Source organism: Electrona antarctica, assembly GCF_951216825.1.
Source record: "Electrona antarctica genome assembly, chromosome: 9".
Classification (NCBI taxonomy): domain Eukaryota; kingdom Metazoa; phylum Chordata; class Actinopteri; order Myctophiformes; family Myctophidae; genus Electrona; species Electrona antarctica.
The window spans coordinates 26444670-26459915 of record NC_136790.1 but is presented as its reverse complement, the minus strand read 5'-3'; the positions used below and the strand labels follow the sequence as shown (position 1 = coordinate 26459915).

At 44.2% G+C, this 15246-nt stretch overlaps 1 protein-coding gene across 6 annotated transcripts in view; it reads right to left on the bottom strand.

Annotated features, from left to right (window-relative positions):
• The window catches only part of LOC306930320 (band 4.1-like protein 1), a 103448-nt gene that overhangs the window by 27565 nt on the left and 60637 nt on the right, over positions 1-15246 (bottom strand). For all 6 annotated transcript variants that reach the window (XM_079511220.1, XM_079511222.1, XM_079511223.1 and 3 more), the window contains exons 2-8: positions 11223-11363; positions 9452-9619; positions 4437-4541; positions 2046-2088; positions 1761-1836; positions 1179-1397; positions 625-712 (exon numbers count right to left, since the gene is read on the bottom strand). In XM_079511220.1, coding sequence (XP_079367346.1) covers positions 625-712; positions 1179-1397; positions 1761-1836; positions 2046-2088; positions 4437-4541; positions 9452-9619; positions 11223-11261 — 738 coding nt within the window. In that variant the 5' untranslated portion in view covers positions 11262-11363. The remainder of the gene's footprint in view (positions 1-624; positions 713-1178; positions 1398-1760; positions 1837-2045; positions 2089-4436; positions 4542-9451; positions 9620-11222; positions 11364-15246) is intronic.

Here is a 15246-nt window from a genome sequence, read left to right as displayed (position 1 = left end):
TTTCTGTTGTGCGACGGGCTGCGGGCAGAAGCAGCCTACCCGGAAATGTAGTCTCTGGGTTGTTTGGCTCGTTTCTAACGCTTATTTTGTTACTCTTTGGGTATATTTGTACATTTCCACCTTCAGTCGATGCTTCATATCCATATGAGTGAAAAGGCCCAGGTGATCGGTTTATTTTTCAAACACAGTTCTTATATGAGGCGATCTAAAATCCCCCTATGGAGAGTACAATGCTTATAAAAACATACATGAACCATGGCGCTCACTGCCCTCTACTGGTAGTAGAGGGCAGTGACGTCAGGACTTCGGTGCTCTATAGGGCAGGGGTAGGCCGTATAGGGCATAGTGGGCGTAGTTTTCTGGCACCACTGAAAAATCCCACAGAGATTCACAAAAATATTTATATCAATTATTTTAAGCCTAGAATCAAGCCATCCAGGATCCTGGTGAATCATGCCTCTATTTTTGTGAATCTATATGGGATAAATGAATGGCAGATTGTTCAGTGGGGCAAGAAAACCACTGCTATGCTACTAATATACATCTGCATATTAGTTCTGTTTCTGAGTAATCTGGGGTTGACACTCCCATCTATTTGACACAAGAAAGTCAACAACAGCCCACCTTGGCGTGATGGAGGTCCACTCCATACATGGAAAGTTTCTTCGCATTCTCCAGGAAGTTAATTTCAGCCTCAGCTGGAGTCATACCCCTGTGACAGAGGGACAATTATACTGTTTAACCTCCAAACAAAGGCCCTCTTGAATCCCAAATAATGAAACTTGGTTAGTTTCACTTCACAGTAGGAGCGGTATCATCTTATTAAATATGCCTGATGTATTCCAGTCTCAGATCTTCCCTTACATCTCCCTTGCGTAACAGCTTGGGCATGGTGCCAATGAAACGATGCCAAATCAGAGCACGTGGAGACCCTCTAAGTGATGAAGTGTTGCATTGGCAGAGTTTCAACCATGTGCCACGACAATGACAGATGCTACGGTAAAATGAAGGCAACTATTAGCAAGCAATTTACATGCTGAGCTGATTTGATGCCATATGAGCAATTGCTCAGTGTGGCCGATGCCTGCATATGAGACACGCAAGGTACAACAAACGAGGAGGACGAAATCTGTCAGGGATAAACTACAGCTTGACATGGTGCACGCGCGTGTGCATACTTGTAGTTCCGATGGAGCTCCATCACTCTCTCCTCCAGCTCGCGGGTCTGGTTGGGAGCGAAGCGGAAGTCACTGACGTAGTCGGAGCCATGGTCATCGTGGTCGTAGTCGCCCAACTCGGCCTGTACGGCGTAGGAGCCCAGGAGGGCGTGGGTGACGAAGGAGCACGGCAGACGACCCGACAGCATGTCATCCCTCAGCTGCAGACACAGGTAGTACCTTTCAGAGGAGAGAGAGGGGGGGGGGGGTCTTAAGAGCTCAGCCTAGGCAAGTTCCGACAAGAATCCAGAGTAGCTAATCCACGGCAGCTAGTAGAATTTGAACAATGTACAATAATCCTCTAAAAAGAAAGGGATTTGGACTTATTTGATAGGGGGGTTGGGATATATATTGTAATATTAGTGTGTACAGTATGTACTGTACGTAGAATGAACATTTTCGCAAAACCACCATACAATGCAAGCGATGTATTATGCATTTTTTTATTTGGATTATGAAGGCCATGTATTCAGAGTGTCATTGTCAATCTTGCATGCGTGCGTGCAGGTTGTACAAGGGGATTGTGCACATTCCCCTGCCTACCTAGTAATATCCTCAGAGAGCTGTGAGGGGTCCGGGGGGTAGAACTTGACAGCAAAAGCAAAGTGCCACGGAGAGTCTGGGGGCAGATTCCAATGACAGGTGTTAAGTTAACTGCCATGCTAGACAGACATCATGTGCAATGACACTTTCACGACTGATAATGATAAACGGTAACCAAGACTAGTTGCTTATGTTATGCTACTTTATTTACAATTTACATTATTCATTAAACCAATGCAATATATGGATGAATATATATATATATAAAGGAGCTCAGAAACTCACTGCGCATCTGCTTCTTGATTTCCTTTGAGGGGTCCAACCAATTCTGAAAAACAGTAGGGAGAGTTCAGTTGAACAGGTGGGAAATATGGCTGTCACACACACCCTGTTGCTGCCACATTGGCTCTAAATGCACGCAGTGTTCCTAATGAAAGCCTCTCCATATGCTTGAATAAAGGGCTGTGTGGCCTCACCCACTGAGCTGTTTCTGTGGGCAGAGTCAAGCTTTCATCTGTGACTCCATTGTGTGGCTAAATTACTACTGGCCACTTAGCTTTAAATCTGTGCAGTGACTTAATCCTCCACAAGGGGCACTGGCTCTGATTTCCCATGCTTAAGAATGTCATCAATAGGGTGCAGCATTTAATGCACACCAACTCTCCCTTCTGAGAAATTATATTATGCCAGCCTCTTTAGCAATAACAACATGCTTAGGCGCAGCGGCACACGCACACGCACACGCACACACACACACACACACACACACACACACACACACACACACACACACACGCACACATGTATAGACACAAACTTGTACAAAGACTGTGTGGAGAGTACCCTTAGGGCGGTTAACAGTAAGACAATTATTTTACATACAAAAGCACATCCACTGCATAGCAAATACAGCAGTGCCTACAGCAAATTCTTAGTATAGCTAAAATACATTCTAGCATCCAGTATCATTCAGTGTGGAATCAGGGCCATGAACGATTCAAACTGTGCTGCAGTCTGCAGTGCTCTGGCTATATTAGGCAAACTGGCAGTGTGTCTCACTCTGCAAACTTCAGACACATCTTCCTAGACATGCGGGCCGGATGTACGCGTGCACCCTCACAGGCACACGAGTACTCACATTAATACCCAACTAACTTCTTCAGGGCCTAATCAGGCTGATAATCATTTTTAATGAGCTGCAAGCATGTATTGTCATTATAAATCTGTCTCAAATGGGGCGGGGGGGGCGGGGGCGGGTTCAATTTGGCAAAGTGTTCTGCTTTGTCTCTGTTGCAAAGAGTTGATCACTTTTCAGAGCTAAAGTGTAAGCAGACGCAAATCAATAACATAAAGGAAAATCTGGGTTGAATATTGTGTCAATATTACATTTTTGCCACGGACATTCAAAATGAGAGTGTTCAAATGTAACCAAATGAACCCGTATGAACACTCTCAGAGTTAAGGGGGTCTCTTCAAATGAAACATTTGAGAACCACTAGTACTAGTTGGACTCCATAGTGTCATAATAAATCAGTGTCATACATATTCTGAAGAAACCCTGGAGACTTGAAAATTCAGTAAGTGGGTGTTATGATCAAAATAAGAACATATTATAATCTTGTGTAAAACAGAAAATCTAAAATTTGCCACAGGCAAGACCAAGTCTTTGCCACGGACAAATGTCTTTGCCACGGACAAATTTGTCTGTGTACAGACATGTTGGTGACCCCTGACAGGAATCAATTATCCCAGGTTTGTTTGGTCTGAAATGGCCAGGCATCTCAGATGGTAGTGTAGGCTCAGGCTGTCCTATATGATCAAATCTATTTTTGTTGTTGACCGTAGGGCTATAGGACTATACAGTAAAAGCTGGAGAGTTCATTTTACTCTTGAGAGTATAACAAGGAATGAAAAGAAGACTCCAGAGTCCAGCCTGTCTCTCTCTGAGAGGACGAGATACGGACAACAGCATGTGTATGTTTCTATACTATCCTTTACTACAAGACTGGGCCAGATCCAAAAGCTCAACGCATCGAGTCACAACACGTCAGCAGAGGAAACAGTAACATACCCACTGAGGGTGGTGACAGAGAGACACAACAGATGTGGTGAAGGACTTCGTTGTTGTGTGTCCCTCCCTGACATAACATCTATAGGAAAGCCAGAGGAATCCTTCACAGTAATGTGTAGCAATCACATACCTGCCTTTAGGCACCATTCCATCAGTCAAAACCCCTAGAAACTAGATTTACAAAAAAGCTCTAAATGCATGTTGACATTTGGGACAATTCACGTCTCAGGGCCAAATCATAACCAGTGTCATAATAGCCAATAATTGCACCATTCTTGCTCACTTAAAAAACAACAAAGATCAATGGGAGGGACTAGAGTGGCTTTGTGTTTGGAATGTCCAACTGTTTGATGGGTTTGGTTGACGCAAGTTTGATTCATGTTTTTTTTCTTTCAAATGTAATTCTTGTTGACAATACACTACGACTGAGTCAACATGCCAAAGTGACAATTTCTGATCCCTTGAAGTGTGACTGATGACAGACACGTCGGCCCACTGAGGCCACAAGATAAAGGAATTTGTATTTCTCATACATGTGGAAATAGAAATCCTATTTCTATTTTCCCTTTGGGATTCGGACTGCAACATGTTCTTCCCCCACTGACCTTCTGGGTATCTGTGTCAGAGAAGGTCATGCCATAGTAGTCCTTCTCCAGCAAGTTGAGGTGTTCACACACCATGCCCATCAGGGTCTGTCCTTTGGAATGTTTCTGCAAAGACAAACATATGAGAAAGGTAATATATCATTCAACAGATCCATTCTAGTAGAAAAGAAAATACCATCAAAGCACAGTAGTATCATCCCTCAGTGTGTTTCTGAAGCACTCATTGGCAGTTGCCCATGAATCTTCTGATATAGCCCTACATAATAGAAATAAAAGTGTTTTGGAGACAATATTGCCTTTGTGCTCTGTGCTCCTCAAAATAATAATAAAGAAGTGCTGCCCTTGAGTACAGTGTTAGTCAGAATGCATCAAACCCTTGACAGAGCTGTTGATTGTGATTTTCACGCTATTAATGCTGAGTTCGATGTGAGTTTCACGGTGCATTTCCATTTCAGAACATAAGGACAGACACATTCTGACCTAGGTCAAGCCACGGCCAAATGTGGAGTGTAAGTACAACGTTGTTATTAAACTACTTTTGACAGAATAAAGGCGCTAGAGTGCCAAGCGCACACACACACACACACACACACACACACACACACACACACACACACACACACACACACACACACACACACACACACACACACACACACACACACACACACACACACACACACACACACACACACACACACACACACACACACCATTCCACGTTTCCCTTGAATGCATAACCACATTGTGTGTAGTACTGTATGTGTGCTTCTCTCTGGATGGTGCTGCTTCCTTTCACAGAACCTAGTTTCCGAGATGACAGGAAGACGGAGCAAGTGGTTGCCAGGGAAACAGATGCTATATGATCCCTCCTCATCTGTCTTGTTCCTTAATATCTCAAGGCCGGTACTTGAAAGATTACCTCTCCTTTGCCTCATCATTGTTGAAAGGATGTTGGGGCAACACTTGAAAAGCACTTATAGAAGCTGCCTCATCGCTGTCACTCCTTAGGGGTTAGGCCCCCATGGCAAGGCTGTCCACGTGGAAGCAGTGCAGCTAGGGCTTGTTGTATGCTACAAAACATTTGGGAATCAGATTAAGCCATCATATGGCTGAGGCTTTTCTCAGTGTACCAGCCTGCTTCAAACCAATTACACATTCATCTCCAGTGTGAATGTCTCCACAACACACTCTAGCTTGCTGGAATAAACATTGGATAACACAGGGCCGAGCCTTGGCAACAGACAAAAACAACCAATCATTGCCAATTGCCAAAAGCCACGTTCACCCCTGCATGGTGATGTACGAACACAGCCTGCTGAACATGTGGGGTGGGTGGCTGGGTGGATGACAGGAGGAGCGGGCGTGGAGGGTATTGAACATGTGGGGTGGGTGGGTGGGTGGATGAAAGGAGGAGGGTATGGTGTGCTCTTCCATGCCCTACGCCCCATGGAGGAGGGTGGAGGCTCAGCCTTGCATCCTCGCCAACAGAGTTGCCTTTCCACTGTCACTGTTATTATCAGCTCCTGGGGTATGAAGGAGGACGGGCCTGACATTTCACCCTAGCAATTAAAAACAGGAAGTAAGGGCCATTCACACTGAGCACTATAACTATAATATAGTATAACTAAAAATAGTTCTAAGTCAAGTGGATGGCAGAGTTCACACCAACTATTAAAAAAATACAGTGGTGAACGATATAGTTATAGTTATCGTTGCTCAATTATAGTGCTTAGTGTGAACGACCCTGTAAGCCATACAAGGGCAAATGGCAACCCGGGAGCCACATGCGGCCCCCACCTTCACTTAATGAGGCCCGCAGGTTAATATCCGAACATTGATATATTATTGATTTCAGCTGTTACAATTCCAAACATGCAAACATGACGTGCTTTAATTACTTAGCTTAGTGACTAGTATTCAAATGTTATTGTCTTTGCTTAGTGACTAGTATTCAAATGTTATTGTCTTTTAATATGTCAAATGTATTTGTATTTAGTTCATAAAGTTAACATAACTATAACTACATGTATTTGAAAAAATAAAAAGGTTACTTTTCAGGATTCCAATAAAATAAAATAAAATGAAAATCAGGATTTCAATTCAAATTGCTGATCTACAAGCTCAAAACGCGTTGCAGTGAGACGTGTTTTGAGCTTGTAGATCGGCTATTTTTGATACGACAGCATGCAAGGTAGCCCTCTGGAGTGAGTATGAAAATATAGTGGCCCACTCCGTCGTCAAAGTTGCCCACCCCTGCTGTAAGCCCTACCGCTGTGTGCGTGTATATAACTTCACCTTTCGGCTGTTCCCTTCAGGGGTCGCCACTGTGAATCATCTGCCCCTATCACCCTCTCCTCTGCCTCCTCTTCTCTCACACCAACTAACTTCATGTCCTCTTTCACTACATCCATAAATCTCCTCTTTGGTCTTCCTCTAGACCTCCTTCCTGCCTGGCAGTTCCAACCTCAGCATACTTCTACCAATATACTCACTATCCCTCCTCTGTACAAATCATCTCCAAAACATCTAACATGGGCTGTCCGTCTGATGTTCACATTCCTGATCCTATCCGTCCTTGTTACTCCCAGAGAGAACCTCAAGATTATAAGTCTCTGCATCATGTCTTTTCCTCAGTGCGACTGTCTGTAAACTCATACAACATAGTTGCATGCATACAACCTAGAACATACATAATGAATAGGATAACTGTAAGGACTCTCTGTAGGGACTCACTCTGTATAAGGACTCACTGTAGGGACGCTGTAAAATGATTGGGGGGTTGGTAAATGCTTTCCGAAACATAATGCAAGCTATTGCTGCGGTGTGGAAAAAGCCCTGAGGTGTTGCAGTATGTTTTTTTGCAGTGTGGAGAGAGAGGTTGGTGTAAGGGCAGCATCCAATGGTATTCTTACCGCATACACAACCACGTACTCATGCATGCACACACCCACACACACACACACACACACACACACACACAGACACGCACACGCACACACCCACACACACACACACAGAGAGACACACACACACCCACACACCCACACACACACACACACACACACACACACACACACACACACACACACACACACACACACACACACACACACACACACAATCTTTCATGAACACCAGAGCTTGTGTGTAAATATCCCAAGGGCCCTAACAATAACACAACTATTCTATTTTCTCCTTGGCTGCACCTGGGTTGCAATATTTAATGACAATAGGTTTCCTAACACCCTGCCGACGGACTGAGCTGAGGGCTTTTATTGGACAAGCACATTTATAAGCACATGCAGTTAGTTGAAGGGGTGTTGGCATCACGTGGCAGAGCCTTGTTGCCACCACTGATTAAGGATGAGAAACGTAATCGCAATCGCCTAGTACAGTGGTGCGAGACAGTGACAGCAACACAATGTGCTGCTGATTGGTGTGTAGAGCAAGGGTCTTAAAGGACCACTTCACCACTTTTCAACCCATCTTCATATAATAGGTCCTCACTAATAATCATGATAAAATGGCACAATTATTTTCTACTCAGTCTGTGTCTCATAGGAGGGCTGTGCGCAGTTCAGAAACCCGTCCACCAGTGACATCATCGATGGGGTATCCAAGCTAATAGAAACTGCAGGCTTTCTAGTCCTGAAAAGTTGCAATGCGAAAATGGAAGCCATCGTTCTCACGATAATAAAAATCTAAACATTTTTGTAAAAAAAAACATGATTCTTAGTGACCTATTATAAGAAGATTTTTTCGGCTAATGTTCCCCTCAGAATAGGGAGGCTATAGGGTCCCCTCAGAATAGGGAGGCTATAGGGTCAAGTGGTTAATGTAAAAAAAAAGTTGCCCGGGTGAATAGATTTCCTGTGTGAGGAGGGAGATGACTGAAACCATAGCAGGTGCTGCTTGTTGGCTCTGGCTGCCAGCTTCACAACTGCACAGAGCCATTCTGTGAACCATCAAAAGCTGCTGTTTTACACTCTGTGTTTTGGCTTCCTTGCGCCCAGATAAACTCTAGTCTCAGCTGTGAATTTCACCAAACCGCAGCCGCAGCAACCAAGTCTGACAGCTGGGGTTTCATCCTTTTCCGACATGAGTTCCTTCAACAAGTTCACTCACGGGGCGCCCGCTGGCCTAGTGGTCCAGGCGCATGCCACATATAGGCTCTGGCTGACAGCACGTTGCGTGTTCGAGTCCCGTTCATGACCTCTCCCTCCCTCTTTCCTGTCCGTCTTCACTGTAACTATCAATAAAGGCACAAAAGCCAAAACCAAATCATTAAAAAAAACAACTTCACTCACGGTGACAGTTTAGTTTAGTGCATACCCACACACACACACACACACACACACACACACACACACACACACACACGTTTAGTATATACAGTATAGTATACATCTGCATATTAATTCTGTTTCAGAGACATCTGGTGTTGACAAAAAAAATAGTATTTGCAGAGAATGCAAGGCCATTTCTCTGGCCTTGCCCTATTGAGTGTTCTCAATAGGGAGTCCTCTCTGTTCACTCACGGTGACAGTTTAGTGCATAACCACCCACCCACCCACCCACCCACCCACCCACCCACCCACCCACCCACACACACACACACACACACACACACACACACACACACACACACACACACACACACACACACACACACACACACACACACACACACACACACACACACACACACACACACACACACACACACACACACACACACACACACACGTTTAGTATATACAGTATAGTATACATCTGTATATTAATTCTGTTTCAGAGACATCTGGTGTTGACAAGAAAAATAGTATTTGCAGAGAATGCAAGGCCATTTCTCTGGCCTTGCCCTATTGAGTGTTCTCAATAGGGAGTCCTCTCTGTCGTTCTTTGCCCGGCTTATCTGCTCCCCGCAGCACTATGCACACAACTACCCACAGAGGAAAATACAGAAAAACAGAATACAGTGGTATATCTGTATCGTCTCCCATCACGGTCACCTCGATCTCCCCTTCATACTCAGAGGAGTCCAGCAGGGTCACTTTGAAGGGAATGGTCTTCAAACGTTTGGAGCCTTTCTGGGGAGATTTGGGGTTCTTGTTTGGAGAAGTCTTCTCTGACATGTCGTCTACTTCTCTGTGGTCATCTAGCGGTTTGGAGGTCTGGTCCTTAACACCGAAAAAGAAAAGAGTAAATCTAATGTCACTGTAAGATCACTGAGTGGAAATATCAAATGGTAACAGTAGCCAATTAGCTTACTCACCCAAGTAAAGGCTAGTGACTTAACACGGTAAACTTCTTAAAGAACACCCATTGATGTGTTTCCACTAAAATGGTTTAATAACATTATGAATTCTCGTACTAGATGGAATACCATGAGAGCTACAATCCAATGATTTAAAGAGTCAGCACTGTGATATGTGGCCATTCAAAATACTTGTGCCTTATGCCCGTATACAAAGCATCAAAACCTATAGCCAATATAGGAATATACATGCATGCCCTGGAAAACATTATGCATGCTCTGTAATGTTTTTAATGGTGCTGTAAGTGAGATCGTTTTAGTTTATTGTTTAAAAGTTAAAGCTCATTCTGATCATTACGAGCAATGAGTAATCATTGCTCGTCATTGCCCATCAGCCACTGGCCTACTTGGGAACGATGCAAGTTGGGAATCTAGTATGCAACACCCGTTTTAACCGTCTGCTGTGTCCCTTTTGTGCCCATACCCTGTATATGGAGATCTCTGTATCTGTCTGTCTACATGTGTCTGAAGAGTGCAAACTGACTGTGAAAAGTGGACTGGTTAAGTAATCAAATGGCAGGTATGGGGTTGCCATGGCAATCAATTGGCTGAGGCAGAGGCTGGGATTTCTACAGGTGAGGGGACTTAGGCTCATTAGGTCCACTAGCAGAGCCTGACCAGAGCCTTTTGTGGTAGTTCTGGACAACCGTGTATCCGACCGACTCAAGGCCGGGCACTGCACTCCCTGTGGTGGTGTGGAACGTGTGTGTCAAATTTGAAGTCGGGTTAGGGTGAACGCTTCGTACACTACACACGTACACACACAGAGATACATGGTGCATTTATTGTAAGATAAGAGACCTTGTAAATACAGATTCACTACGGTATATACACTGTATTGTTCCCGCATACTTCTACTACCTCCTACTCTGTGGAGGTATGGGGGAACACATACAAAAGAAGAATAAATGTTATGCTACAAAAAAAGAATCATAAATAAAACTGAATATCTTGCAGCTACAAATCCACTCTTCATCTGCTTGCATAGTACTTAGAGACCATTATGTCAGGGACAGACAGACAGACAGACAGACAGACAGACAGACAGACAGACAGACAGACAGACAGACAGACAGACAGACAGACAGACAAGCTGTCAGCTGATTAGAAATTGAAGTTGATCGAAATGCATTAGACACAGGAAGATTCTGCACATTTGTAGATAAAGATATCCCGGAGGGATTGTGACACTACTATTGCTATGGAAACAGCAATTGGTCATGCCTCGGCACCTGGGCATGGACTTCTCCAGTTTTATAACGTCACCGTTTTGGGGATCCTGCTGCAAGTGGTTGCAAGTTGCAACTCGGTTCATTGCAAATCTTTAGTATGAACTAGGATTTATGACACAAACACATCGACACACGCACACACACAGACGCATGCATGGTCGCACACACACACACACACACACACACACACACACAATCTAGTATCCAATTTAATAGCTATGAGTGTAGCTGTACCTGTTTGGCCATCCTGCCATCAGAGGCAGAGTCCTGCATGCTTGCTGGCCCCTCCCCCACTTCTGGGAGGACTCCTCCACCACTTATTTCACCTCCGACTCACCACCACTGGCACTGTTGCCGTAGCAAACAAACACCAACCTGATAGGAGATAACAACAGAAGAAAATACGGGATTTTAATAAAATATTATATTTTGGAGATAATAAAAAATGCAGTTGCATAAAATATAAAAATCACACCCATGTGAAGTGAGGGGCGCTCTTATCATCTTACAACATTGAGGAGGGAATTTGGTATACAGTAGCTTGGTATGATTAGGTGATGTAATGATGATGTAAAACAAACGGTGACAAAACAAAACATTAAATTCTCTTTATTGTTATTGGCATTTAATGTTTGTGTTAGGGACAAGATGACGTAACTTTTCCCTTCATTGTCAATGGCGTTTTTAAAACAAACTTTGAACTAAAAACAATCATTAAACCTGTATATAGGTGGGACTAGCGCCCCTGAAAAACAATATACTGTATAGGAGGGACCAGCGCCCCTCAAAAATAACGTTACATTGTAGATCAGCTGAGCATGTACTGTAGTAGTTATGTTTTGCTATTTTTGTGCAACACTGTTGTATAAAAAGGGGCTTAAGTATGTACAGTAAATAGAACTAATGATAATAGAAGAACTAGATTCAGTCTCTGTGATAAGCTGACGCTCTTGAAGTTAGCAGTCAGTCGAGTGGTGAAAGGGAGAGTAGGTATTGGGGTCATTATGTGGGCACCCTGCTTCATCGACATTTAATTGATGAGCCCACAACATCTCCAGAGGGCTCAACGCTGATACAGTGCCTGGCATCCCAGCTATGTGTGTGCATGCGTGCATGTGAGCGTGCATGTGTGTGCTTACATAGGGGACAGATGGTTTGTACAGAGAGAAAGCTATGTCTACAGTATATCACCTGAGGCGCATCACCTGGCATCCCAGGTGATACGCCTCAAAGGACTACCTATGCATGGCAGGGGTGTCCTTTTCCCTGTGTCAGGCCTGACCCCATATAACTAAATATCTTCATCTTGCTGCCCAGTTGTTTTCTTTTCTTTTCTTTTCATCCGACTTCGATTGCCTGTTGGAGAGAGCGACCCCTCGCCCCTATCTTCTTCAACAGACTTGCCGTACATATTGCAACGAATCCTCTGCATCCCACCTCTACAGGGAAATATGGTGATCTGGGTAGCTTCTCTTGCCAGGTCGGACTACTTGTTTTTCTTCATCCCGTAAGCTTCTTCAACCCCATCTTGCCATGGTACTGTCAATTCCACATGGAATCCATCCACAGCATATGGTATGCCAGCGTTGCAGTTGTAGCCCACAGGACCATGTCTGGCCTGGAGTGGAAAAAAGCTACTTCCAATCTCGAGCAGACTGCAAAATGCTGACATCCTTCGGTGTTATATGGTGCTCTAGAGAGTGGCCTGCTGGTCAAAATTGTGGTGAACAGGACCTTTTTTGCTGAGTACTTGGTTATGCCGCCATGTGTGCCCTTGAGCGATACTTGTATCACATTCTGACGTCAATCAGAGTTATCGATCATTTCTAATACTAGAGCGGTGCCCGTTGGGCACTGGCCTACTTGGAACGATGCAAGTTGGAAATGAATGCCCCACTATTACTTTCGGCTGTGTATGTCGGTGACTGCCTCGGCCAATCAGGGATTGTGTATTGTGTATTGTTGGTGGCGTCGCTCGGCCAATCCAAGCAGGGATTGTGTATTTTTGTCGCTCGGCTAATCAGAGCGCAAGTTGGGAAATGTCAGTGGCCCCCTTGGCCAATTGGATTGGCTCCGTATGTTGGTGGCGTCACTCGGCCAATCAGGGATTGGCTGATGACGTAACTATGTATGTTTATGTAAAAACGGTGGTTGCGAGGGACAACACCGACATATGTGGATGGAACCAATTGTAACCCATTGTACGAGAGATAAGTTGCATGCTCTGCTCGCGCGCAAGTAGGCCATTCATGGCCAACTTGGCAGCTCAACAGAGTGCATTTCTAGTTTATGTCTTTTATGCCCATATATGGGGTTCTTTGTCAGGCATGCCCAAATATGGAGTCTATGCAGATGTCAGAACATCATTGTGATGTCAGAACAGGCCAGCTCCATATATGGAGATCTGTCCAGAACCTGGGCCCTGTCCAGAGACTGGGCAAAGGCTTTTGTGCTGGTTCTGGACAATGGTGTATCCCACTAACTCGAGGCCGGGCACTGCACTCCCTGGGGTGGTGTGGAACACGTGTGTCAAATTTGAAGTCGGTGGGGCGAACGGTCCTCGAGTTATGTGTATTACAGACGTACAGACGTACGTACACACGCACAGAGACTTGGTGCATTTATAGTTAAGATAGATATACAGGTACACCCTGTATATATATTTATATATCCTATTACAAAACCCTTCTCATTATCAAAAAATAATAATCAATAGAATAATCACTAGAAAATAATCAATAGGTGCAGCCTTTAAACAGAAGTAAAGGCTATTGAAATCAGTGAACAGAATTGCTGAGGACTGTCATATCCAAAAAGGTTATAGAAACTAACACCAGGATTACATCCACTTGTCCTCCAGGTTTTAATATATCATAACTCACCTTGTCATCAAGGACGTTTACTTTAATTAGAAAATCCCTCACTGAGTCAGATAATGATGGTCTATTTAAGCAGGACATGCTCCAGTGATAAGATGATAATTACCCCCCAGAATCCCTAAATTTACCGTTCACGGATGCTTAGTGTCAATAGATTCATGACTAACCATATTGAAACTGGAGAGTGAAGCGGATGATGAAATGACAAAGTGATAAGTAATACGTAAGTGTCTAACTTGTCTACTCAATGTTTGGTGGTCATGATGATCCAGTCAGTCTTGCTACAGTATCTCTATCTTCAACCTCCTCGTTATCTGCACAGTTAACTGAAGAAATGCAGTTAAAAATAGGTAAAGTAAAATATCCATAAATATCGACCTCAAGAGAAACAAAGGGAGTTCAGACCGGCGACGGCGTAATATTTTGCTTGTGACTTCGAATCTACAGCACTCAAGGCTTTCACAGTCACGGTCTCAGATTCACAGCAGTGCATTTTGAGCTTGTAGATCGGCTATTTTCAGTGAAGATCCATCCATCCATCTTCAACCGCTTATCTGGAGTCGGTCACGGGGGCAACAGTTCAACTTCCAGCAGAGAGCTCCAGTCTCTTGCCTGTGCAACATTAGTCACTTCCTTCTGGGGTATCCCCCATCTGGTCCTTGGTCTCTTCCCAGTGGGACACGAGTGTGGAAAGTGGGCAATAAAATAAGAACTAATGTATTGCTTAATTACGGTTTTAAAACCCTAAGCAAACGGAGGTTAACATACACAGTAAAATCCTCAGTTAATTTAACTATTGAGAGTGTGCGTGTTAATCTTTAGTTAAATGAACAAAAATCCCCTGAATGATACGAAGGAGGAAAAAGCAAGTCACAATTTAGGTTCACAATCGTGTGATTCTCAACGATGCAGGTCGCGGGCTGTGCACTGTGCAACCGCTACACAAACATTGTATAGCTTCACTACAACACACAAAGGTTGGTACTTAGTAGTAATAGTACGTAACCACTAACCACTTGAACAACTCTATACTTAGTTGAGTACCCTAGGACTCTATACTAGGTCCCCTCCTGTTTTCATTCAAATATCTTCACCAAAATAAGCAGATCAGTGAAAACCAATCAGTGTCAGCAGTGCTCCCCCAGTGCTGGCTTCTGTGCGTGCGCTGCCGACGCCTCGCCGCGCTTGGACCGCCGGCTCAGCATATCATACGAGCAGTCGCCACCGCAACCCGACACGCTGGGTGAGCTGCCTGTCATCGATCTCGAATTGTAAAGCATCTGTTATAAACTGGTAAGCCAAGCCCTGTGGTTGTGTTTGAACACTGTCAACATCACTTTTCTTCATCTGTGTGCTGTTAGCAATAGCAAGGAGCTGTA